This window comes from Megalobrama amblycephala, linkage group LG17 (assembly GCF_018812025.1).
Source record: "Megalobrama amblycephala isolate DHTTF-2021 linkage group LG17, ASM1881202v1, whole genome shotgun sequence".
NCBI classification, from domain to species: domain Eukaryota; kingdom Metazoa; phylum Chordata; class Actinopteri; order Cypriniformes; family Xenocyprididae; genus Megalobrama; species Megalobrama amblycephala.
The window spans coordinates 30,522,529-30,550,318 of NC_063060.1; the positions used below are offsets into that span (position 1 = coordinate 30,522,529).

The following is a 27,790-nucleotide window of genomic DNA, read 5'->3' on the forward strand; positions in this document are numbered from 1 at the left end:
GGCCTACTGATTTTTCTGCGTAGCATTTCATATTAAAATAAAAAAAGGATAATTAAAAATTGCCGCGCTTAGGTAAGGGTAATAGGTAAAGCGTTTGTGGAAGGCCTTTGATTGTCATGCAACAGAACGGGAGCGCGATGCGCCCTCGTGTGGTTGTGAACATGTAATGCATCCACAGCTCATTACAGTTATAATAATGTGTACCATAAAAAGATCTTTTTAATGACATTACATTTTTAAATGTTCATATTATATATATATATATATATATATATATATATATATATATATATATATATATATGCACACACTCTGATCATCCCTATGAAATTTACAAAATGTTGCCTTGTGAGTCTTTATTATATTTTGAAAGTCAAGTAAAATCGGTTCCATTTTTATTTAACAAAAGTTACATTTAAAATTGAATATGAACCAACAATTATGTTGTCTATCTATGTGTTTACTGAAGAACACAACCAAATATAAGCCTTTTAGGGGAAGCACTTATTTTTTAATGGTTTATCTTGTGAATGTAAGATTTTTCCATAATACATAAATATTATATAACCATTAATTCAAGCTGAGCAATGCATTGTTTTATTGAGCAATGCTTATGGGACAGGATGCTTTTAAATATTTTAGGCTTACAGCACATACACACAAGAGCTGCACACTTTCATGACGTAGATAACAACAGTAATGACAAGTAGACTGACAACCGATAATATCTTCCTTTGACAGCGTATTTAAAAGGGCTCACATTTCCTTCACTTTTTTTCTCTTCCTCAAACGTTAAAGTATCAAACTCACACTGTACCATTAACATGAAAGCATGTTTTTTTACAAATTACAACACATGAGATCAAAACTCTATACAATTTGAGACAAAGTGAAGTCTTTTTCCCCCAAAAGCTCATAGAAGTGGCTCCAAAGTGGCTTCTTTGAGATTCAAGTGTGTTGTACAGACATCAAATTCATCAAGGACTCAGGAGAATAAATCAGGAGTGTGTTCATAAAGCCCAGTGTTGTGCTGAATTACCCACTGAAAACCGTCCTAAAACAAGAACTGACATTGCTTATCTAATTAGGAATTAAGACAGAGAAATGAAAATACAGCAACACATCAAGCCTCAAAACTGTTTTAACAAAACACAAAACAAAAAAACTTCAGTTATAACAACAATGTATTGGTAAAATAAGCTAATTGACCAGTTCAATCATTTCAGTGAAATTGTAAAGTTTTTGTACCATTAGGACTGCAACATTCAGTCATAATATTGCAAACACGTAATACACTTGCATATTTACACATCTACACATGAACAGCAAAACCACCTTAGGATTCGTCCTATTCACCTTTCCCTTTTTAGAAAATAACATTTTTCAAACGTCTCTTTTTAAAAAATGATTCAAATACAAAATTAAATAATTCAGAGTAAAAAAGGCACACCCTCGCACAGTGTATATATGTCAACACATAAAGTAGAATATTTAGGATTACTTTGCAAACAATATTCCAGAAGAAGACATATCACAATATCTAGATATTTTTATAATACTAAAGGTCTCTGGGATCACACAAAGTTTGGACAATGATGACAGAGAGAGAGAGATATCAACAATAAGACCTAGAATCAGGCAGCATTCTCCCCTCTTTACAGTGCAGCTGAAACACTATACGCAGATTCAAGCATCAATATAGCGCCAGCACAACTGCATTCTCAAGAGAACGGCCAACTGTAAACTTTCTAATAGTTACAGTAAAAAAAAAAAAAAGTGGTACAAAATATGCTTCATTTTCATAACATGTTCTCTAATCAACAAAAAAACAGGCAATGTCTTGTTCTTTCACTAGGGATACAAAAGTGGCGACGCACATGTAACCCATTAGGTGCTTAACACATTCTACGAATCACTACTATTGCACGACCCTCCGCGAGTCAGTGGTAAAACTGGAATCTTTTGCATAAACATTTTGGTGCATTACAACATGTGCAAAAACTGTTGCTTTAAACATTACTATCGGAGTCAACTGCAAATATTGAGCTCCTGTGCAAGACTTTACAATGCACAACAGGCAGATCATCTAAATCCAATTCGCAGATTGGAGATTAACTATGAATTTAGCAGTTGCATAATTTTTTTACCGTTACATATGTTTCGTGAACAGATAGAAAAAACTGATTTGATTTAAAGGTACTGCCTGCAGCTAAAGAGCGATAGTGCAATAAACACTTTCAAACAATTATGCTCGAATTTATTTTCATTCTGACTCTGGTCATATTTGTTCAGGGCTAAATTTATTCTATGAATTAAAATATATTATTAAAAACTGGATTTTTTTTTTTTTGTTAAGAACAATGAATTTTCTCTACAGAAAACATATGGACAATAAATATATAAGCAGCTTTGAGAATTCCAGTATGATAATCATACCACGTAGCTGGGCACAAACAACATCACTCGGTTTCTCAATCAACAATATCTAACACAAAGATACAGAACGCTATATATGCATGACTATATCACATGTATGCCTTATCAACCACATGGAGCCATAAACCTACCAAGAAATCAAACAGAGAAGAAAAAGAAACTGTAAACAAAAAAAGATCTTGATAGATCTCAGAAGTAATCCTTTGACAAGTGGTATAGAGAGACGATGGATCCGTAACCACAGCGGAACCTCTCTTAGGATATGAGCTCATATGTGTGACCACCTGTGATTCCGCCTCGTTCCATCCTCAGGTACTGGTTAGGACAGAATGGTGGTGATGAAATCATAAAAGCGCTTTGAATATTGCTCGGGGTTGACCGTTGAGATCTCTGCCCCTGCCTGGAGAAAGGAGGCGGAAAAACGTGCCATTAAGTACTAGCACTGTTTATGACATATTGGAACCGTGTTTGTTACTCTTACCCCATGTTTGACTGTCTTAGCTGCATGGGCTGCTTTCTTCTTGGCATCATATGGAGTGAGGATGTCAATCACCGCCATGAAGTAGACTTCTTTTTTAGGAGCATCTGTAAGGTAGAATGCACTACTGTTTTTAAGCAAGAACTGCTATAAAGTGAGACAGAACTGTCACTTGCCTTTTGGCCCAGTGTTGTGCTGACACTGAATATTTAACATTCACTGACCTGGCATATCCTTTTCTATCATGACAACTTATGAAAATTGTTTGTAATGGAACCATTGTAATTGATATGACAATGTTAGGGCCCTATCACACACCCAACGCAATGTGACGCTAGGCACGACGCAAGTGTTATTTGCTAATTTCAGCCTGACGCAGTTATCATTTTCACATCCAGCGCCCACATTGTTTAAATAGCAAATGAACTCGCACCCATCTGTTCGCCCATGTGCGTGCTGGTCTGAAAAGGCGCATTGTTGGCGTGTTGCTATTTTGAGGCAACTGAAAACGACTGCGCCATTGACCAACTGAAACCTAGTCTGAAGTCAATGGCACAGTATTTTGTCTGTGATTTAAAGGGAGCGTTAGTAATAAACGCATATAGGCGTATATATAGAGATAAAAATGCCTACATGTCATAATGCATAGACATTGCATGTATCAGAATTACCTATTTGCAATGATTTGTAATGATGAATGAAATTGGCTAATTATTTGACCAAACGTGGCAATACACACGTATTTAAACTGACTCGTCAGGTTGAGGTTGTCTATATTTCGCCATGTAAATAGCAAGTGAACCTGGCTTTTAAAGGGAATGGTAAATGACACTCTGATTGGTTTATTGCACGTTACGGCCAAAACACACCCATGACTCATTGAGAGACTAGGTACAAGCCTTTTCAGTCGTTAAACTAGCAAAAATGGATTCGGACATGCCCTAAGTGCACCTTTGCCATGCACTTCAGACCATGCGCATAGATTGTTAAAATAGGGCCCTTAATATGTTTGGTCTTGGCGGAATAGATCTGCTACGTTGCTGTTCCTGTTGGTTATTGCTGCTGCTTCTGCAGAGCAAGCACAGGACTTGCTACTGCCAATACTGTACATACACGACATGCTGCTGCTGCCTGCTGTGCAATATAGCGTACATAAATTACCAGTAGCAGATCTATACAGGTGGAGCTGGGGAAGGTGGAGGGTTTCTAAACGCTGACCAAGTATTTGAAGGTTGCGATTGACGATGCGATTGACTTATTAGCCTGCGCCATCTAGTTTAATGAAAGAACTTATTTGCATTTAAATGCCTTGCAAATGTAAATGCTTGGTTTTATGTGATGCATTCAACATTGTTACAGAATCTGCTGATGTCACCAAGATAACGCGATCTAGCTGGATAACAGATAAAGTCTGAAAAAGTACAAAAATGACTTCTTCAAATGGTCAGTAATATTATTCATCATATTCCATAATTTTCCAGCAAAAATGTTTCTGAATATATGAAGTTGTATTACAGCTGTATAATTTCTATCTTGTTCCATATTTTCTTTTTGTAAAGTATTAAAAAAAATAAATAATAATAATAAAAAGGAAAAAGTAACATTTAATGAATAAATATTTATATTAAACATTAAAAAAGCATTGCCAAAAAATAAAAATAGTTAAAATCTGAACTACTGAACTGATTGTGCCTCTGAAAGAAAAAAAATAAAATAAAAAGATTTTAATCCATGAATGTGACAATGAATTGTAACACAATAGAGACTTTCCCCCCAATGTATAATGTTTTTTCAAAACTCCAAATATTAAAACTGCGTGCATAACTTGTCCAGTATTTTTTGTGCTACACTTTAAAAAAATTCCAAAATTTTTTGGGGGAAAAAATGATTTTTTTTAACAGCTGTTTTCTTTTCTTTTAAAGCTGCTGTAGGTAACTTTTGTAAAAAAAAAAAAATTTTTACATATTTGTTAAACCTGACATTATGTCCTGACAGTAGAATATGAGACAGATAATCTGTGAAAAAATCAAGCTCCTCTGGCTCCTCCCAGTGGTCCTATTGCCATTTGCAGAAATACACCGCTCCCGGTAAGAAACAACCAATCAGTGCCAGGAGGAGTGTCTTAGCAGTGTCAATCAATCAAGCTCGCGTGCGCGCTGATCTCACCCCTCCCATGCACAGCGCCAGCGCATACAGGCTTCAAGATTACCGGTGTGCCGCAGCTTTGCTTATGGCGGAAAAACAATCCAAACTGCCAATTCCTCGAGTGGCACCTGCTCATAAAATAAAGACGGGTAAACGGAAAAAGACAGATGACGATGATAAAAAAGCCAAAAAGAAAGAATTAGATAGAGCCCGAAATAAAACGAGGGTAAATATCGGTGCGGCTTTTCTGAGGTGGAGGGAGCTACGTGTCCTGAACGGATTAAAAACCGATGCAGAGTCAGCCACATTTCTGCTTGACAAGTAAGTATCCCTGCTTGATTTGTTTAATTTTTTAAGAACTACACAACTAAGATAATTTCAAAACAGGACTGACAAATTATGTATGGCGTGGTTTCTTGTAGATTCCAGGGTGGTCCTTTGCATATAACATCGTTTTATTTCGCCATAAGCAAAGCTGCGGCACACCGGTAATCTTGAATTTGACGCCTGTACACTGTGCATGACAGGAGTGTGATCAGCGCGCACGCGAGCTTGATTGATTGACACTGCTAAGACACTCCTCCTGGCTCTGATTGGTTGTTTCTTACCGGGAGCGGTGTATTTCTGCAAATGGCAATTGGACCACTGGGAGGAGCCAGAGGAGCTTGATTTTTTCACAGATTATCTGTCTCATATTCTACTGTCAGGACATAATGTCAGGTTTAACAAATATGTAAAAAATATTTTTTTAAAAACGTTACCTACAGCAGCTTTAAATTGTACTCAAAACGCTGTAAATTACAAACAATATCTGTAAATTAACAACTCAACTCTTATTTTAAGTATTTTGATATTAATGACAAATTAAAGTAATTCACTTTTTTTTTTTTAAATTACTGTATTTTTATATAGTATTTATACACACTATGTTTTTCTGTTTTCTTAAAATTATACACAAATGTATGTAAAATTACAAAAATAATTTGTAATTAAACTAACAAAACAGTCAACTGATATAACGGTCGAATGACTGGCAGCCAAACCCCCCTAAAATTGAAGTAAAATATGCTAATTTAAATAAACAATGAAAAACACTTTTTTTGCTGAATTATTAAGATCAAACACAGTCGTTTGACCATTTTTTTTTTTAAGATTTGACAGTAAAGGTGTTTGATCGTAATAATTCAGGAAATACCTGTTTAACAGTGTTTTTCTGTAAAACATTTAAGGAAAATTTCCCTTAAAGTTTTTGCACTTTATTTAAATTAGGATATTTTGCTTTAAATTTTACGGTTTTTGTTTGGCAGCTGTAGCTTACAGTCATTGATCATTTATTTTTACAGTGCAGGCATGAATGACACAAATCATTCAGCTTATTTAAGAAAGGTATAGTATTACTTTCAAAGTGATCTGACTCACAATTTTTGTTCAGAAAAAATGGGCAAAAAATACATTAAAAATGTCTCTCAAGCTATATCTAAAGACCAGAAAATCACAGCCACCTAGAACACCCCCAAAACCATCTAGCAACACCCTATCGACCCTACTTTTAATTTAGTTTGAGCTTAATGACTCACTTTCATGGCTCTTGATGGCATACACGTCAATGACGGGGTCAAACTCTCCCGGGCCCAGAGGTCTATTGCTGTCTAGTGTGTTACTGGGGCTGTCTGGTGGGGATCCAGTGGCCCCTCCGTCGCTCTCTGTCCCCTCCTCCTCGCCAGCGTCATTGTCTTCACTCTCCTCCTCAGGCTGTTCCTGCTCCCCTCTCTCCACATCATGGATCCCCACCAGCAGACTGTAGTCCATCAGCTTCAGCTGGGCCAGGAACTGGAAACACATTTTTCAAAGGATTAAGCGTGAAACAATCATTGTCTTTTTAATTAGTCACAGAGGAGTGATTAGGGCGAATGAGTGTTTAGATAAGAGTTTAATGATCCAATTACATTAAACAAAGCAAATGAATAGCCAGGCAGTAGCAAAGTGCATGATGGATGAGCACACAAACTTAATGCACACAGACCTCTACGTCATTCTTCAGTTTCTCCAGGAACATTTTCCTGTTCTCCCCATCTATGTAGATTTTCTGGCCGTCATTGATGAAGTCGTTGTCTTTGTAAGTTGGAAGCTCCTTGGTCTGTTATTCACATTGGGGAAAAAAAAAGTGTTAAAGTAGCAAAATTTGTAAATTTAAATTTGATGTTTAGTTTACTTAGCAATGAAAAATAAATTGTCACTGATAAACAATATAAATTCTTGATTTGTTAATACACTCAAAAATGAAAACTTTGTCAAAAATAATTCTTGAAGCAATATTTTTTTTAACCTATGGAACAAAATGAAGTGAGTAATTTCTGTGCTATCAGCAGTACCAAATGAAAATGCAATCTGTTTCTTTGAGCGGCCCGATTAGGACAGACAAAACAACATTAGCTTGACCAATGGGGTGAAACTGTGTTTGTCCAAACAATGGAATTATTTTTGCAATTCTTTTTGGTGCCGATAGTTATTGTAGAATTAACACTCTTCACATTTACTGCAAAATTCTAACAATTAATGATGCATTTCTTGTGTCCATCATCTTATTACACTAAAAATCACCATCTAAACATTAATACAGTCTTTGTGGGTGAATAAAAAAGTTGAGCACTTGGTCTGGTGCTATTATAATTTGCCCACACAACAAATGAACATCTGAGAATTCACTAAACTTAAAAATAGCACATCACAGATGCAGTGGGGTGAAATATAAAGCAGCCTGCCTCCTGTGGACACTCAGAGCAACAGGGTGTGATTTAGATTTCATTATTGGAGCCAACAGACAATTACAGCATTTAAATAATTACAATGATCAAACCCAGGGTTATTTCCTAAATGCCTACTTTCACAAACATCAGCGATTCCAACTTGAAGTCTATAGCTGATATCAAGATTAAAGGGATAATTCACCAAAAAAAAAAAAAAAAAAAAAAAAAAAAATCATTTACTCCCTCTTATATGTCGTTCCAATCAAAGACTATCTTTCTGCTGTGGAACAAAAAAAGAAGATATTTTGAAAAATGTTTTGTTTCTTTTGATACTATGAAAGTGTTACAGTCATTTCGGTTTCGAACATCATGAGGTAAATTTTTTTTTTTTTTTTTTAGGTGAACTATCCCTTTAATTAGTTAGATTTGCAATGCATTAAATTTGTGATACATTTATCAAACATCAATTTACACATTATTTAGCTATAAATACCTTTGTTCTAGTTGAATAAATTCTGTGTCCTGCAGAAAAACTGAACATTAATCTAGAATATATCTAGAAATCTCGAATACATGTTTTGACCTTTTATGGCCAACTGATGAAGTTTTGAACTGATTCCTGATACTCCAAACTAGCAGAACATGCAGATGAGCATATGAAGGTATACTGTATATAAACACCCATATGGCTCAGCAGAACACTTAAATGGTGACGCACTAGTATTCCAGTTCTTTTCACAATTCCAGGAGAGATTGTTGAAGAAGCAGTCACCGTTCTGGAACAGGAGGACAACTTAAACTTAAAGCACCGGCCCTGGGCTCGTGTTTACAGTCCCTTGTGGGATCCAGAGGGAACGGTGCTTTCCTGAGGCAAAATGCGGGGTGATGCATGTTGAAGAAGAACACTGAGCAATATGGGACAGTTCTTTGCTGTTTTGTCCTTACGTGTCTTATGGCGCAGTAAAAGCGTGTGGCAATCCGGATGGTTTGAAGCTTTTGGCTCATGCGTGATTTGGACGGAGCATCCTCAGGTGGGCGTGGCTGCAGGGAGAAGGGAGGTCAGATGCAAAACGCAAGCACCCACAAATCACTGTGTGGAGGTGAGAGACCTGAGCTTTCTACGTAACTTTGGGGAACTGCGTTCTTAGGCATTTTTAACTTCGTTTTTATAAAAACAAACAAAAGCCTTTAGAAGACAATGGGAGAATTAAAAAGATGGAAATATCCCACATACATGCATCAAAAAGAAACACACCAAAACAACAGAGTGATATAAAGTTGATTGATAACATGGCTGTTGTACAGTAAACAAGTGAAGACACAAAACATCATGGGAGAATGTTAAGGAAATCACAACTGAGAAACAAAGGAAACATTTCATCAAATAATTGTGACTGACAAGAAATCTGTATATGACACATAATTACAAATATACATCAGTTCATATTTGCCCAAGAGTATCATATACAGCAATAGAATATAAAATCTCAATGGAGAAATGAATCAAAGAAATAATTCATCATGCCAGCAAGATTAACATGCATATAGAAAAAAATTATATATACATGCAAATCGTTCACATGCCCTCAATATGTACACAGATATGAGAAAAACACAAGATTAGGTTTGCCTTATGTGAGAAAATACTGTACACGAGTGTAGACTGCAAGAGTATTAGCCCTTTATTAATGCACACAATGTATTTATATATACACTACTGTTCAGAAGTTTGGGGTCACCAAGATTTTTGCTCATCAAGTCTGCATTTATTTGATCAAAAACACATTGAAACTGTAATATTGCGAAATACGATGACAATTTTAAATAAGCGTTTTCTATTTATTATATTTTAAAATGTTTTTTTTTCAGCATCCACATGATCCTTCAGAAATCATTCCGATTTGAAGCATTTATTATTATTATGTTATTTATATATTATTCTGTTGAAAACAGCAAACAGGTGCTTAATATTTTTGTGGAAACCATGATACATTTTTTTTCAGGATTCTTCGATGAATAGAAAGTTCAAAAGAGCAGCATTTATTTGAAATAAAAAAACTTTTGTAACATCATAAATGTCTTTACTGTCACTTTTGACCAATTTATTACACCCTTGCTGAATAAAAGCATTAATTTTTTTCAAAAAAAAATTGAAAAATAAAAATCTTTTTGACCTCAGTCTTTAAAACGGTAGTGTATGTTTCACAGGAAATTTAATTCAGTGTGATAATGTGTAATCCAACAGTCAAATGTTCCCTGAAAACAAGTAGTCAAAGTTTGATCTATTATTTACAATAGTTCTACTTACCACCTCACTCTTTACCTTCAGAGATCAGCGCACTTAAATTACAGTGTAAAACAATAGGGTATCATGATATAAGAGACACCACGGTTCTTGGGTTTAAATTAATCCAATATTATAATTATTTTTATCCTTCTCAGGACCATTAGCTAAATAAATTGAAACCACTGGACTACAAAAGTGCAGTTTCCCAGACTCTGAAGAAAAAATAAATCAAGCAAACACTGAATTAAAAAGGAACACAGAGAGTTTTTTTTCCCCAAGGAATGGAGAAAGTAGAAAATGGGATCTTTCACACAGGAGAATTTTATTTTGGGAGTTTATTAATACACAAAACACATGGAAAGGAAGATGATGTTATAATATGTTCAGAAAAAGTTTTTTTTTTTTTTTTTTTACAATTTCCAAACTCAGACATGCAATACGTCGACATGCAAATGTGAGCTCATTTTCTGAACACTTATGTAATCATACACTGGAAAGTTAATCCCCTATTTAAAAAGTTCTATGCTTTCTACACATAAAAAAAATGAGAGTTTACCTTTTCTTTGTCACTAGCCTCTCTTGCCACTGTAGATCCCTAAAAAGGTACAAAAAGTCATTATTAAAAGAATCGTTTACCCTAAAATTAGCATTGTGTCATTAGGTCAAAAACAATATTACTTATTTCCCACAATCTTTTCCGAAGTCATTTTCCTGCTATGATACACGTCAACCAATTCATTAAAAAGATCTGATGCAAAAGAATCACTTGTTCATGAATCAGAGTCAGACATCACTACTTCTCTCATTAACAGACCAGGGAGAACTAGGGTGGATGTCAGAATTTTCTGTGAATAATGAGTTAATGTTATCACATGCCTCAACTCAAAGACTCGAAATATAGCAAAAGTTAATAAAGTATAATGTAATAACTGCACAGTGTAATAAGTCTTACATTAGTAATGTAATAAAATGTTCATAATGTAATAATTTTCTTAAAGGTGCCCTAGATTCAAAATTTGAATTTACCTCGGCATAGTTGAATAACAAGAGTTCAGTTCATGGAAAAGACATACATTGAGTTTCAAACTCCATTGCTTTCTCTTTCTTATGTAAATCTCATTTGTTTAAAAGACTTCCGGAAAACACGCGGATCTTAACATAACAATATTTGCATATGCCAGCCCATGTTCCCAACATTATGAAAGGCATTAGACAAGGGCAGCCAGTAACGTCTGGATCTGCACAGGTGAATCAACAGACTAGGTAAGCAAGAACAACAGCGAAAATGGCAGATGGAGCAATAATAACTGACATGATCCATGATAGCATGATATTTTTAGTGATATTTGTAAATTGTCTATCTAAATGTTTCGTTAGCATGTTGCTAATGTACTGTTAAATGTGGTTAAAGTTACCATCATTTCTTACTGAATTCACGGAGACAAGAGCCGTCGCTATTTTCATTTTTAAACACTTGCAGTCTGTATAATTCATAAACACAACTTCATTCTTTATAAATCTCTCCAACAGTGTAGCATTAGCCGTTAACCACGGAGCACAGCCTCAAACTCATAGAGAATCAAATATAAACATCAAAATAAATACTTTACTCACATAATTCGAAGCATGCATACAGCATGCATGACGAACATCTTGTAAAGATCCATTTGAGGGTTATATTAGCTGTGTGAACTTTGTAAATGTGCTGTAATATAATCGAGAGCTCGTGTGGCAGGGAGTACGCGAATTAAAGGGGCGGCACGCTGAAAAAATCAGTGCATAGCTAATGATGCCCCAAAATAGGCAGTTAAAAAAATTTATTTAAAAAAATCTATGGGGTATTTTGAGCTGAAACTTCACAGACACATTCAGGGGACACCTTAGACTTATATTACATCTTTTGAAAAAGCATTCTTGGGCACCTTTAAAACATTATAAAAACTTGAGCTCATAATGTAATAATGATTTTTCAATGTAATAACAATTTTTCACATTAATTGGTTATTGTATGAGAAATTTGTAGCAATGTAGCAATTTATAATGTAATCACAGTTCATAAGGTAATACCAGCACATAATGTATAAGTGAAACAATGTTTACAAAATAATAATAATAGTAATTTTTAATATAATGCATGAGCACAAAACATAACTAGGCTACATTGTGAATTCAACACTTTCTTAAAAGTGGTGCTAATTTTGTGATTATGACATGCTCCATCATTTCGAGTCACCTTGACCCAGAAACACATTTTAAGTTTTATGCACTAAATGAAATAATAACCACTTTCCACTTTCTAATTTTTAAGTATAAGTTTTAAGCATTGTTGAGATACAGTCATTTAAATGGTCATAAAAACAGGCTTATATTCTAAAAAAATGTATAGTGTATTTATAATTTTACAGATGTGATTCTCTATAGAGATGCTTTTTCATGGTTTGTCATTAACAGTATGTATACCTTTTCCTTGTCAAATTGAAAAACATTTAATATTCTCTTTATCTAAAACCTACAAGTGTATTTGGCTTATGTATATAAAAGAAGTAAATGTACAATAATAATAGTAAGTAATATCAACATCAATAATAATGATAATAATAATAATAATCTGGTGTAATACCTTTTTTTTAAAGCCTGGATTTAGATTTCAAAAATGTATACCAGTGCTTAATAATAATAATAATAATAATAATAATAATAATAATACTGTAAGGGAATACCAATGTTTTTATGTTTTATGTATGTAAAGCTATGACAATATGACAAAGATTTAGTTGGGTTTATGATGTAATACATTTCTTTTAACGTAAAAAAAAAAATGCTACTTTATTATTTTATTAAGTTTTGAGAAAATTATTACATTATTAACATTTTATTGCATTAAAAATGTAATGCTTATTACATTATGTGCAGTTATGATGCCCCGAACCACTCACTTTCATTATATTAATATAAGAGTAGACAGGTTCGAAACAAGAATCACTCACCTTCAGGTCATATTTTTTGTAAACAGGCAGCCGGTGGCTGAAAACATTGCGAGTGACGATCATGTAGGTCTCATCTCCATCCACTGTGAGGCGATACATGCCCAGAAACTGAGGGAGCAGCGTGTTTCCATGGCACTCGACTATATACTACAGTGGGCAAATACAATACGAAAAAAAGATTCACTTGATACTACGCAGCTTGAGAGACTCACTATGGGATAATTTTCTTTGTTCAAAGAAACAGATTTATCCTCTACCTGGTGGTACTTCTTCAGAATATTGTGCATCTCGGCAACGTCCTCGCTGGTGATGATCTTGATGACGTACCTCTTGTTGTATGAAGTGTGGAAACGAGCTCCACTGCGGCCCTGAGCATCACTGGGAATCGGGGCCCTGCGTGTCAGAGAGTTCTGCCATGGGAGAAAAGAACACTGAAGGATTTCTCACTGCCAGGCTTGCACTAAACAGCTCCAATAAAACGGTGAAAAGCAACTGGCACTTCTCCTAGACTGCAGTCTGCAGTCAGACTGGAATGCCAGACTGTACCGTCTGGCTACTTCTTTTATTGAAACCCATCACAAACTGAAACACGTTAGCAGATTTTTTGGTCATTTGATCGCAAAACATCCTGTCTTGCTATTTTATAGCAACAGAAAACAAGGTAAAGAACATTTTACAGTTAGTTTTGCATTAAAATGGCATTATTCAACCAGCAAAAGCACAGCTGAGTTACTGCCAGAGCTCTGAGATGCCATCTTCAGTATAGCTGCCAAAAACGCAAGGTCTCTGCGGTTTACTGCAACAGCCACACTCCGTGTTGTCGTTGTACTGAGTGGGATTCGTTTTCGTGAAGTTCAAAACGGGTTACAAATTTCTTAGTAAAACTGATTTAGTAGATCAGTTGTTCTCAACTGGTTTTGCTTTAGGACCCAGATTTGGATACCATGAATCGATCAAATTTTGAAAATGATCAACCACTCGAGCAGAAAAATCCTCTTTAAAAACAAAAACTGAAATATTTATATCAATTTATTAATTAACGTCACAATACAACCACATAGGCCAAAAATATGCAAAATTATTTATAAGACATATACTGGAAAACTGAAAACTGTCAACTTTGTAAATGCAAAAACATCAGTAGAAATGCAATTTACCTGTGAACCTTTATTTAATGTAGTCTGGGACTTTTTTTAATACTTTGCAAATTTTTGTTCATGATTTTGGAGGGTGAGGACATGTCAATGAATTTGCACCAAAAACACTTATTCTCAGCCTTATTTGACATTAAAGGCACAATATGTAATTTTCAACGCTAGAGGTCACTTATTTGATACAAATGTGTAGCTTGATGATGCCGTGAACGAGCATGGAATCATGAGCGTTATCGTCTTCACCTCCACAGCAGATAGAAAGGAATCTGACGGACTCGGGCAGAAATCATGTTCATGGATGAGCTAATGTATTAAAGGTGCCCTAGATTATGTTTTTAAAAGATGTAATATAAGTCTAAGGTGTCTCCTGAATGTGTCTGTGAAGTTTCAGATCAAAATACCCCATAGATTTTTTTTAATTAATTTTTTTAACTGCCTATTATGGGGCATCATTATAAACGCGCCGATTTTATGCTGCGGCCCCTTTAAATCCCGTGCTCTCCGCCCACAGAGCTTGCGCTTGCCTTGAACAGTGCCTTAACAAAGTTTACACAGCTAATATAACCCTCAAAATGGATCTTTACAAAGTGTTCGGCATGCATGCGTCGGATTATGTGAGTATTGTATACTGTTATATTGTTTACTTCTGATTTTGAATGAGTTTGATAGTGCTCCGTGGCTAACGGCTAATGCTACACTGTTGGAGAGATTTATAAAGAATGAAGTTGTGTTTATGCATTATACAGACTGCAAGTGTTTAAAAATGAAAATAGCGACGGCTCTCTTGTCTCCGTGAAAACAGTAATAACAGATGGTAACTTTAACCACATTTAACAGTACATTAGCAACATGCTAATGAAACATTTAGAAAGACAGTTTACAAATATCACTAAAAATATCATGTTATCATGGATCATGTCAGTTATTATTGCTCCATCTGCCATTTTTCGCTATTGTTCTTGCTTGCTTACCTAGTCTGATGATTTGGTTGTGCACATCCAGACGTTAATACTGGCTGCCCTTGTCTAATGCCTTTTATAATGTTGGAAACGTGGGCTGGCATATGCAAATATTGGGGGCGTACACCCCGACTGTTACGTAACAGTCGGTGTTATGTTGAGATTCGCCTGTTCTTCGGAGGTCTTTTAAACAAATGAAATTTATATAAAAAGGAGGAAACAATGGAGTTTGAGACTCACTGTATGTCATTTCCATGTACTGAACTGTTGTTATTTAACAATGCCAAGATAAATTAAATTTTTCATTCGAGGGCACCTTTAAAGTTACGCTGATATGAAGCAGGGCGGGTCGAGAGCCGTGGGAGCAGAACGAGGCCGCTGGAGCGAACTCAAATGATATATATTTAGTATAAAACAATCATACTAAATACATTTAAAGATGTGTTGAAAGTTATGTTATAACGTTACTCTGTGCATTTGCTCGGTGGCTGCTATGAGAGACTTGCTGCGCTTTGCAGTAATCTAGATCGATATTAGTAAAACTGGAAATCGAAGGTAGCATGAATATGATGTCATTGACAGGCGACGCAATGACACGGTCCCGTGTCCTGGTTAAAATTGCTGATTTCTTTGGATTTAAACATTGTTGGAAACGTTTGGGATAATGTAAGTCAACAAAATATATAACATTGTTCTAGTGGTTTTAGGATATTTTAATCTAAAAATCTTACATATTGTGCCTTTAAGATACCGTATTGGCAATCATTTTCTCATGACTTTTAAAAACCTTTTATTTTTGATATCCAAGATATGCACAATTTCAAGGTTATCAGCATTTAGCATTGTTTCTCCCCCCACCCCCCCCCCCCCCCCCCCCCCGTCCCTATCAGAAAATCACTATAGCTGAAAATCACTGTTGTATTAATTTAAAATTTATATTGGATGCATTTATTGATTTGAAGATGTTTTACTGAAGTCAACCTGGAGACATAAAAAAAAAAAGAAAGAAAAAAAAAGTGCTTTCACTTCAATGAAAACAAAATGCTGATTCCAACAATCACAGTGCAGGGTCAACAGTAGAGTAAGTGTAGTACTGAGGTATTCTGGGAGATGGGCCAAATTCAATACACTATTTTCAGCTTATAGCATTTACTTGATCTGGGCCTGAAAGATCTGATGATTGCTACTGAAACTAAATCCTAATATTATTGCAGTTTACTTATAAACTGCTACATATGAACTGAGAAACAAAAATGCTTTGTTTTAAAGGGGTCATATCTCAAGGAATCAACTATTTTTTCATAGTTGTACTTTGAGATCCCAACTGACATTTCAAAATTTAGACATTTCACAGGTGAATAAACATGTTGTAACGTAGGGGTGGGCGATATACCGGTAGACATGATTAACCGATAGAAATTTGTAAACCAGTAGAGATTCTGGACTATCGTCTCTATCGTGGTTACACTCATGTGACGTTGCTGTGTTGCTCGGTCACGAAAGCTTATCGTTTGTATGCATTTTAAGCATTGCCATTTAAAAACAGTTGATAAACTGTTGAAGCACATTTAGCAGTGAAGGAGTACTCGTTTCTGTATATGCGCACGCTGTCTGAGAGACTGTTTCTCAGCGCTGTCTGTGAGACACACGGCATGAAGCCGCTGCTCATAGAGCGTGTGAGAACTGAACTGAGTGCTTTTTGCCGCCTAATTGGGTTTGAACAGTTAAATATATATACCTATATGTCTAAATGAGACCATGTATTTGCAAATAAACAGTCATTTATGTTTAAGCGAACGTTAGAAGTTGAGAGAAAACGCACAAGTATATTGAATATATGTATTTAAGAGCGAGTATGGTATACTCTTATCGCAGTGTTTCCCACACATAGACTTTACTTGGGCGGGCCGCCCACATATAATAACGGCCGCCCAAGTATATTCGGAGACACATTTTTGCTTTTATTATTTTTATCCTCTTATACTTTTATATCCGCACAAGATTATGAAACCATCCGCGATCGATTAACTAGTCGTTTCGTACCTGCTCGTTATGTGTGCGTCAGAACTGTTTACTCCCGTTAACATTCAAACGGGCGCTGCATTTTGCAAAGTCACAAGGGGGCGCGACAGCGCTTCAGACTACTTCAAAGTGATTCTCAATCAATGAAAAGTGCAGATTTATGCCAAGCGATTGCTAATGAACTCAAGTTGATGAATTATTACAATGTCTACTTTATGGCCTTTATATAAAATGTTTTAGACGATTGTAAGAATCTGAAGGATCAGCCTGCAATAGTACAGACATTTCAAAATAAGAGTACCGGTGTATTTCGGGCTTGTTTATAATTAAAAGTCACACGCTAAGTTTTTTCTTTTTCTTTTGGGCATTATTGGTATTTTGGTTACACAATAAATTGTATTTAATTTGATTTCCATTTAATTCATTGTAAATTATTGTAGTCTCCCCCACAGGAAGAAAACACTAAGAACATTATTTGACACATATATTATTCATTTTATAAATTTTACTAGTAAAATCTGTGTCCCATTCACTGAGAGAGACACTATATGACAGCAAGGAGAACATAGGAAAATGTAAACCATTTAAATGCTGTAATTTTGCATAATTTACAATGCATAATAATGCATAATATTAGTATGTAATTAAATGTAATATGTTATGTAATTAAAATTAATTTCAATAAATAAAAATACTGTTAAAAATCACACATTATTTGTTTGTCACATGTAGTAGACCATTTTTGTGCCGTGGGTAATAGGAGGATCTTTTGCCCGGCTACCACCGCAAGTATATTTCAAACCTGTGGGAAGCACTGTATCGTGATATAAGATTTTGTTCATATCGCCCACCCCTATTGTAACATGTATGTTCTGTTTTGGTTTTGTTTTCACAGTTTCCTGTTCTGGTTTATTTGTGTTCTTTGTGCCCTAAGTAGTTTCTGTAGTTACTGAGTTAATTCACCTGTCCATACGTACTTTGATTACTCCCCTGTGTATTTAAAACCTTAGTTTCCTAGGTTCTTCGTTCAGTATTGGTTGTGTTACCGTTTATGTAAAAGCTAAAACGATCTCCTAGTGTTTCTCCTTAGTTCAATAAATAATAAGTCTTTTGTTTCATCCTTTGTTTGTGCAAGTCTTTAAACATGACACGTTTAATCATGGTTTAATTTTGTTTTTGATTTTGCAAACCAAATCAGTTGTTGTAACGTCTTACTTTCTGTACAGATCTTCAAAGCTTCATCTTCAATGAAATTTCAATGTTCATTTATAAGTATTTTGTAAACCTATTTTACAACCATTTAGCATTAAACTGAAAACTGACATTTCAACCACATTTGAACATTGAAGGTCGGTCACATTCCAGCTGGGACTGTAACTTTCAGACCTTAATCTTCATGTGCACAGGCTCTTAACAGCTTGTGCAGCACATCTCAGGGTGGTTTGTTTAATGAGTCTGTCAAAGTGCACTGCAGGCTTTGCAAAGCGGCTGTTATTGAAAGATGGGGCAATAAAAATTATATTGGACATGACAACAAACTTGCAGTCGGTGTGTGAATAGAGTCAAAAAGTACTCAGCCAGCTGTAGTCTTGAACTTATGTCACAATATTCCTCATTTAAATAATTCCCGCTCAAAGCATACACAAAAAAAACCGGAGAGTTATGTTAGTACTGTGTTGAAACATGTGGTTATGGCCGAAATATGCTCAAAGTGGCTGCCCAATCACAAAATACTGACCCAGCCCACCAATCAGAGCACATTTCAGAGCACTTTTCTGAAAGAGGGGCTTCGTAGAGACCAGAACTAAATAGAGCATTACTGACAGACTGGGAAGAGAGGTGCTGCAACAGTGTAAAATATGTGAAAAATAATGTTTTTTTGTTTGTTTTAACATTGATGCATGAAAACCTATTCTAGTAGACCCCAAAAACAAACAAAACCAAGATTTTGCAAAAGGGCGTAATAAGTCCTTTTTAAATGTAACCATTTTTGGCACAAAAAAGACATTAAACATTATTGGGGAAATTTATATATATATATATATATATATATATATATATATATATATATATATATATATATATATATATATATATTACTTAAGCACTTAGGTACCTGATATTCCTGATCATCAATGGAGAACCGCTCCCTCAGATTGCGGAAGACTAGGGGACAGTACTCCTTAAACTTGAAATGGCTTGGCATGTTCTCTCTTTGGAAGCAGAAAAAGGTGCAAAAGCCGGTAACTACCAAAAGCAAACAAATAAATAACAAAATAATCACACTCAGATCAGCAATATCACATCGAGTCTTTCTTACTTGTTGAAGAGGTGGTTGTCCACCTTGATCTTCGAGTTGGCTTTGAAGTCATCAGGCATCAGCATAACAGGAATTTGGATGTGACTGAGTTCATTTATCTTAAACAACAACAACAACAACAACAACAAGCTGTCAAAGTGAAAGAGAATGATTCAGTTATGCCAAATGACAAAATAATATTTGAACAGTGATGCATATCAAAAATAGCTTGATATCTGTTTTACAGGAGACTTCTGGACCTGCTCCAAATGAATAAATCAAACCGTTTTCTTATTTACGGAGAACTATCTGCAGTACAGGGGCCATTCTTCAAATGTGGTGCACTGATGGACCGCTGCCAAGAAACAACTTCCTTTCACTAACAGCAGCAGTGAAAAACTGAGCCGTCTGCACCAACAGCCTAAGCATTACTTATTTGGCCGGACTGTCCACTTCCTTTTTTTTATTGCTCTAAATAATTCAATACACGTCAACTGGCCTTTCATGGGCAATAGCACACGCATGACTACACACAAACTCAAGTCTGTTGATTGATAGTGACATGAACTCTGCCTACAAGAAAGCTGCCTACTTATCTAAGGATAAGCATATTTCTGTTCAACAATGGGTGCACATGTGCAATTGTCCTACAAGGTAGAATCCAACCTGATTTTTGGACACTCCCTTTCCACTATGACGTGTTTTGTGTATGCAGAGAGTTATTTTTGCGCATCTTCCTGTGCCTCCATCTGTTCCTGCTGCATTAGGGGGCATCCTCCTGTCTATTAAGAAGCATTTCAATAAAAAAGGCTGAACTTTATGATTTAAAATAATGACAAACAGGATGTCAAAAATAAGTATTACGCAGAAAAACAAACTACGTCTGATTTAAGGTACTGGTAACAGGCGAAAATTGGAAGCCTCAGAATACAAACCACCATCTTTCACTGTCTAATACTGCACAATAATGTCACAGTGGAAATGCAAAGCTGAACAGGAGTCTACAAAGAGATAAAGAAAGACTAGAGAAAGCAACTGCAAGACTGGGGGAGAGGGCAGCAGGTTCACTGAGAGCAGCAATGAAACAGCAGCAGCTGAAAACAGGGAAGGACAAGCCACGGTCACTCAGCCTTAGCTGTGTGACACACACACACACAGCATCCGCTCATTTACACAATATGTGCCATGTGATCCAGGGTAAAACTGTATCAGTCATAAATTTCACATCTAATATTAAAAATATGTATAATGAATTTAATGATTTTTTAAATGCTGTATTTAAAAAATATTATTATATATTATTATAAACAAATATGTAAAATAGTGTTTTATAATATGTTTTTAACAGATATACGATATTATAATAAAAGCTATAAAATATATAATATAATAATACAACAAAGAATTCAGCGATACTATATATTATTTTATATATTTAAAAAATATATATTTTTCTGGTTCTCAAATCTGATGACGGCTGAGAGCCGTGCGCTATAAAATATATAATATAAAAATACAAAGAATTCAGTGATACTATATATTATTTTATATATTTAAAAAAATATATATTTTTCTGGTTCTCGAATCTGATCGTGGCTGAGAGCCGTGCGATATTGATAACAGCACTCCTACCTTTTCACCGTTTGTATCGCTCTGCTTGAAGCGACTGTCATGGCAAATCCACCGTATTTTATACATGAACCATTAACATTTTTTTTAGGCGAGAATGTAGTTGTTTAGACCTGAAATATGGGGCTCATATTTAATCATAGCACCTATTTTAAAATTTGTTTAGATGTTTTTGGAGATGCGAGCTCCAGGTCGTCAGCGGCCGTTCAGTGCTCGTGTACCCGCCGAGAACAGCATCTTGGCCATCTTCAGGGATTTGCTGCTGGCTCTTATATTAGTTAAACATGAGATATAATTCACTTTGGGTACATAAATGGGCAATCTTTGGTTTTATTAATCTATTACTTGTTCCAGAGCAAATCGAATTGGGCAATGTTAAATTTAATAATTTAATATTAAGGCTATATTTAACTCCTGTAGAGCACAGCTTTTGTACGTTTGACTGAATTGTACAACTGTGTTTATTTCCTATTGTCATTTATAATGGCAATTTTATATAAATAATATGTTGTATTTGGCATTGAGAAAGGGTCCATTAATGCATAATATGGACTGACTGAAAGTTACAATAATACGCCATTAAGACCAGAACACACCAAGCCGGCGCCGACGAACTAGTGGCGACGAAAGCAGACTGTGGTGTTGGCTCACGTCGCCAGCGTCTGTGTCCAAAGTTGGCCTGACACACCAAACCAACGCTAGACAGCCGACCGCCAAGTAGCACGTCCGTTCTGCGCCTACGTGAGATGAAATGCCTTTCCGAACCAGCAGGTAGCAGGAGCTGAACAGCCAATCAGAATGATCAGATGGCCCGACGAGCTCCGACACCGATTCAACATTTCGGCTGAAAAAAAGCTGATGAGGACCAACTTCAGCCGACGGTGCGGAACACTCTGAGAAAACTTAGTCGGCCGACAAACAAAAACTGCCCGACGGCCGACCGTCGGCTTGGTATGTTCCTGCCTTTAGATGGCAGCAAACTTTACGAGTGAATGAGTGAGTCACAAGAGACTTTTAAATTGAAAGGGACTTTTGTAAACAAAGGACGTTGTTTTAGCACTGATATAGAAAACTCCCTTAACTGTAAAAAGGACAAATACAAAGATCGCTTTCCTCAGCGGACATTCAAACGGATTTTTATAACGGATATAATATTACGGACATCGACCTGAAGAATGACGGTTATATCAGACAGGTAATGAACGATCCAACTTCAAAGCATAGTATATGCATGATTATTATGATCTTAATGATAATCACAAAATTAAAATTGATATTAACTGCAGCACGATTACATGTTTGTACCATTTATATTAAATACAGAAATGTTTATTCTCTAATATATAGTGTTTGTTGATGTAATTACATCCACATATAGATTCTGTGTCCTAGTAGATCTTCACCCCCACCCCTTTACACTCGGTTACATAATCAGCATACAATTTCATTTGGATGAAGCCATTGAGATTAATCAAGCAACCAAGAAACCAGGGGCTTTCCAGGCGGAGTAGGTTATGTGTTTTCTGAAAGCCACCCTGGGACATGTGCGCCGAGAACATTACAAGCAATTTCATACTTCTTTTTATTGCATTTCATTTCAAATAATTCCATTACTGAAGCCTGTTTTCTCAGCAGACTAATATCTGTCAGCACATACGGCTTATCACCCGCTTTACATAACATAGCGCTACTACAAATTCACATCAAGGGCAACAGACAGTGTCATTCCTTATGTGGTGGGAAAAGAGGCTGTCTGAGCATGTATCAGGGGGGTGTGTGTGTGTGTGTGGGGGGGGGGGGGTGTTCTGGCTCTAGTTAAGGCAATTTCTCATTCTGGCCATTAGGGAAGTTCCTGCCACAATGGAAGAGGCCTTTATCTCCTTCACCTCAGACTTAAGTTATACCTCCGAGACTCTTACGCAATCAACATGAAAAAGCTCATCTGAGTCAGTGCTGAATGAGAGGATGAAAAATCTAAAAGGAGAGAAGAGGGGAGGAGGGGTGGGGATTAGATGAGAGAGTAGAGATGAATCTTAAAGAACTATGAAAGATATAGACAAGCATCAAGCATATGCAAGACGGTGTGGCATATATGTGGTGAAGGGAGGGGCTCCTTTGGCCTAAATTATAAAAATAGGCTAAACCCACAGGCGATATTCCTGAACACTACATTTATGAGGTCAAAAGATCTCATTGTCAGTTAGCCCCAATAAGGCAAAATTATAAAGGATGTACGGGAAGAATGCGCTAATGATGTTTGGAAGCATAAACCTGCAGGCAACACTGATTTGATTGGGGGTGATGGTATTCCACACAAACACCCAATGATTAACTAGTTTTATTCAAATCCAAAGCCCCTATTATGCTATTTAAAAAGGTTCCTAATTTTATTTTGGAGGTCTCCTACAATAGATTTACATGCATCAAAGGTCAAATCTTAATATACATCATATGCACATCACCTCATTTCTCAGTCTGAAAATGGTTCATTTGAAGATTGTTTAGCTCTGCTCTGATTGGTCTACCGCTTACAGTGTGTTGGAAACGAAACACCCATTACCATATCTGAATTTCAGCTTCTGAAGTGTGCATACTATGGACACTTTACTATCCCATGAAGCCACAGGAGATTTGAGGGGATTTGAGAATGGAGGTGAAGCGATGCAAAAGGTCACATGACAATGGCAGATGTAATACATCTGAATTTCATTCATACTATTTTAATGGTTGCGAAGTAAGTTTCAAACCAAATGTAATGCCTACTATAAAGTATGCGATTTCGGACGCAGCAAGTGACACAAACAGTAACGATGGCGTCAGTTTTTTTCTGTATCAATTCAAGTGTGAGTCCTCATCTTTTTGAAGTGCACGCAAAGTGAATTTGCAATGCTGAAAACAGCGTCTTCTCGACATGTTGACAACACGAACTCTAAGGCCTCTAAGGCTAATGAGAAAATACATTAAAAGGCCATTCAAACAACTGCTCCATTCCTGAAGGGGGAAACTGGCTTGTGCTTTACTACATCTACTTAGGATACTCTAAGGGGCAACATTTGTATATATATTTTCAAAAAATGGGATGATACAATATTTTGTTGACAGCCAATGTAACTCTTTCACCTTAAGTCGTGCGCTTGTACAGTGGCTGTCTATAATAATACTAAGGGTTAGGCAGGCATAAAATCAGTCTTTTGATATTGGATATTCAAAAATACAGCCTGAAACTGTTTGACCTTAAACACTGGATGTTGCAAGTTAGTTTAAAGATAAGAATAATTCATCACGCCTAATAGCCTAAAAGATCTAAATATCAGGTTTGACATGATTCCTACATAAGGGTCTTATGCAAGTTATGTGGTTTAAAAAAAAGTATAAAGTATAACAGGCAATTCATGTAGATGCCACTTAAAAATAAGAGTAGTTATGAACAGCATTTTCAACAGCCATATAATTCTATGGTATTGAAATAATGCTAAATATTCCTCACCTCACCTCTTCTTCTAATAAAGCAAGACATACGGAAAATTTAGATGCTTTTCAATTGTATCTGAAATGCTTATAGAGTACATAAAAACAATGAGCATTTGATGTCTTGACTTCAATCTATGTGTAAATTAATAATTATACTACAGTGGTAGTATATATATTATATATAACACAGAGGTAAGAATAATTTAATGCATCTCATGCATGTGCATCATGACAGAGCATAAGGCTCCCAGACAGTGGTGTTCAGATTCCCAGAAGACCAATTAAAGCTTTGTCAGATACCTGGAAATCTTCCATTCCCACAGGAAAAGTACTCTTTAAAAATATCAAGGTATGTTTTTTTTAAACACATATTTAGTAATACATTTGCCGTTAATCAAGATTCAAATAGCAAAATCCTTTTGTTGTTTATTTTTAAACATTTTTCAAATCTTGAGAAATAAAAGAATAGAAAAGGAACAAAAATTTAGAAAACCATTTGTTATGAGCTCACCAGGTATCTGAGAAAAAGTGCATTCTTGTAGTTGTTATTTTCTTGCAGACATTAGAGATTGACAAGGAATCTGGGCTCTAACTGCTGTGCAGCCTGTATAGTTAGTCATTCAGCGTCCTCAAACACCACGACTATGTGCCAAAGCCTCTCATCTGAGCAAACACTTGCTTTGCTTGCTGACAAAATCATTTAATTGATTCTTGAGTACTGGGAACAAAATGGGTCACTAAACTGAAAAATAAACACATTTTAAAATATATTAAATATAAATATATTTTATATATATATATATATATATATATATATATATATCTTGGATTAATCACCTCAGTTATTCACAAATGTTTGCTTGCTGCTTCTTGCATATTTTTTTCTTATACATTAGCCTACTTAACATGTATCAACACCATCAGATACAAAAATAATGTGTCAAATGTAATACAAATATTGACAATTGTAGCATTTGTGTCAAATAATTAATGAATTGACACCACAGAATGCTTTCAAACTGATTTTCAGCACCATCTGTTGAATTTTCACTACCGTCATGTAATGGTGTTAATGAAATAATCACATTCTGCATATCACACATATTACAGCCATTGTGTTTAGCTGGTTTTATCACTAACATGACCTACTTAAAAGTAGAAATTATGTAAAAATGAAAAATGAACTAATTATATATATAAACTCAACAGAGTCTGTGTGATCTGTTGATCTCATAGCAGATGAAATGTATATAGCGGACCTTCAGAATTAATATTGAGTTTTATTGTGAATAAAACAATTCTAATTTTAAGATTAATTGTGCTTACATTACTATTATTATTATTATCATCATTTTTTTTTATATATATCTTCAAAAGTATTAGTAAAAAATAATATATATATTTTTTGTGTTCTTAGATTTATGTAAATTATTTGGTTATGTCTGATGACAGGTGGTTTTTGGTTTTGGTGAGTGATAATCTCATCATTCTTGTTAAAATCAAGGCTAAATGGTGCATTTCTGTCAAGAACATTAATCACTGATTCATTTCAAAGCGGAAATCTAAAGTTGTGTGGCATGTCTCAAGAACAGAACAGATCTCAACAAATACCTCTGATGTTTTGTAGAATGACGTCAATGCTACAGTTATCGAGGGATCAAGAAGCAGAAAGAAAACTGCCACACGTGCCTTCAATCCGCTCAGACTGAGCATCGCAGCTGTTATAAACCTGTAAGAAAACGTAAGCCTTACCGAGTGGTTCACTCCCCACATCAAGACGCTGAGCAGCGGGTCGCTGGCCCGGAACAGCTTCACCTTCTGAGACACGAAATGTTTCTTCTTGGTTTTTGTTTTGCTGGCGATGGATGCAGCAAGGTTGCTGGCTGCAGAGGCCATGTTTAGCGAGTAGACTCGGATGAATGAAATCCCTCTCTGTGCGTGGCACTATGGCGATGTCTTGACACAAGCTGTTCAGAATCAGCAGCGCCCCACCGGATCTCGACATGCAATTTGTCCCTTTCGTTATTTAATGCATCGCGTTCATGCATCCCTCTGCAAACGCGCAGCTGACGAACGTTGGAAACTCTCAGAAATCCCGCTATCACCAACTCCCACCAGCTAAATGCTAGCTGTCATTGACGTTAGCTTGAAGGTTACAGTTGGCAGGATGTGTGCCGCTACCAGCTCATTCACACACACGCAGCTTTGCGAACTAAATCGTGAGCTCGCCCGGCAAAGCATCCCAGAAGCTCAAATGAATGACTTCCGTGTCCATTATGAGGCTAAACGTAAAATGCAATAAAAGTAATCAGATGCACAGATACAGCACGCAGATATTTCACACCACCCTCTTTAAAAAGGTGTGTCGCCTCATTTAAATCATGGCGAACACCCGTTAACAAACGTTAAGATGATGTTACAGTCCCTTATGATTCTCTCAATACGAACTTAACGAATAAAAACCGGCGAAATACTAATAGGAAACAAGCATTGTCCTGCTGAAGTCAAGTTTCGACGAAGACCGGGCATCTGAGCCATCCACTGCGCCTGTATGTATGCAGCAGCTGGATCAGTCTTCACTGCCTCTCTGACAGCTCTGCTTTAGCTCAGCTCAGCACGTTGACACATAAATCTTGTGTTTCACGTTACGCTATTGGCCTGGCGCCACTCTTGAGTAGATACGGCTACAGTGTGATGAAATCCTATTGGAGCACGGTGCACCAATCTCGATTTTGGTCTTGGCCAGTAATGTAAGCTTTTCACGCTTAGTCTTCAACGTTTAAAAAAATAAGGCTGTCTAAGCATTAGATATTAGAAAGGTTATTCTGTGCAAAACCGAGTCCACAAAAGAGATGTCGCCGAGGACGTCAAACCAACCAATTCCATAGCCATACCACTCACCTGCGGCGTAAACAGCTTAGGTGGATAATCAAAATTATTGTATGATTACAATCAATGTAAATGTATCTAAAAAAAAAAAAAAAATCTAATATGCATGGAATAGCTATGCAGACTATATACAGGCCTTAAATGTTAAGAAGACCACATTTAATCGTTACAGTATTTCTTAAAAGTACTCTGCTTTTTGCTTTATATAGAGCTACATTTTATATATTTATAGCAATTTTAAGAAATATGTTGTACACTTCTATGAGACGAAGACTACATATCATTAG

The 27,790-nt window shown here is 35.9% G+C and overlaps 1 protein-coding gene across 5 annotated transcripts; it reads right to left on the reverse strand.

The window, feature by feature from the left end:
* Positions 1-489: 489 nt before the first annotated feature.
* Positions 490-27,241, reverse strand: pip4k2ab (phosphatidylinositol-5-phosphate 4-kinase, type II, alpha b). 5 transcript variants are annotated; one of them, XM_048163453.1, is made up of 11 exons: positions 26,367-27,241; positions 19,536-19,633; positions 19,332-19,428; positions 13,338-13,490; positions 13,081-13,227; positions 10,650-10,688; positions 8,752-8,847; positions 7,083-7,196; positions 6,637-6,889; positions 2,918-3,021; positions 490-2,836 (listed from the first exon to the last, which is right to left on the reverse strand). In XM_048163453.1, exons 1-11 carry the CDS (start codon positions 26,508-26,510, stop codon positions 2,756-2,758), a joined length of 1,326 nt encoding a protein of 441 aa, XP_048019410.1. In that variant the 5' UTR covers positions 26,511-27,241; the 3' UTR covers positions 490-2,755. The 5 variants fall into 5 exon arrangements, with proteins under 5 accessions (XP_048019410.1, XP_048019411.1, XP_048019413.1 ...); XM_048163454.1 differs by lacking the exon at positions 26,367-27,241 and adding an exon at positions 26,226-26,356; XM_048163456.1 differs by lacking the exon at positions 26,367-27,241 and adding an exon at positions 19,799-19,918.
* Positions 27,242-27,790: the final 549 nt, after the last annotated feature.

Excerpts from the sequence above, each read along its gene's own strand:
- pip4k2ab (XM_048163453.1), bottom strand. The coding sequence starts at position 26,510 with ATGGCCTCTGCAGCCAGCAACCTTGCTGCATCCATCGCCAGCAAAACA. Across the intron at positions 19,429-19,535 it reads GACAACCACCTCTTCAACAA|AGAGAACATGCCAAGCCATT; the intron begins GTAAGAAAGACT and ends CTGCTTCCAAAG. Across the intron at positions 10,689-13,080 it reads ACAAAAAATATGACCTGAAG|GGATCTACAGTGGCAAGAGA; the intron begins GTGAGTGATTCT and ends GTACCTTTTTAG.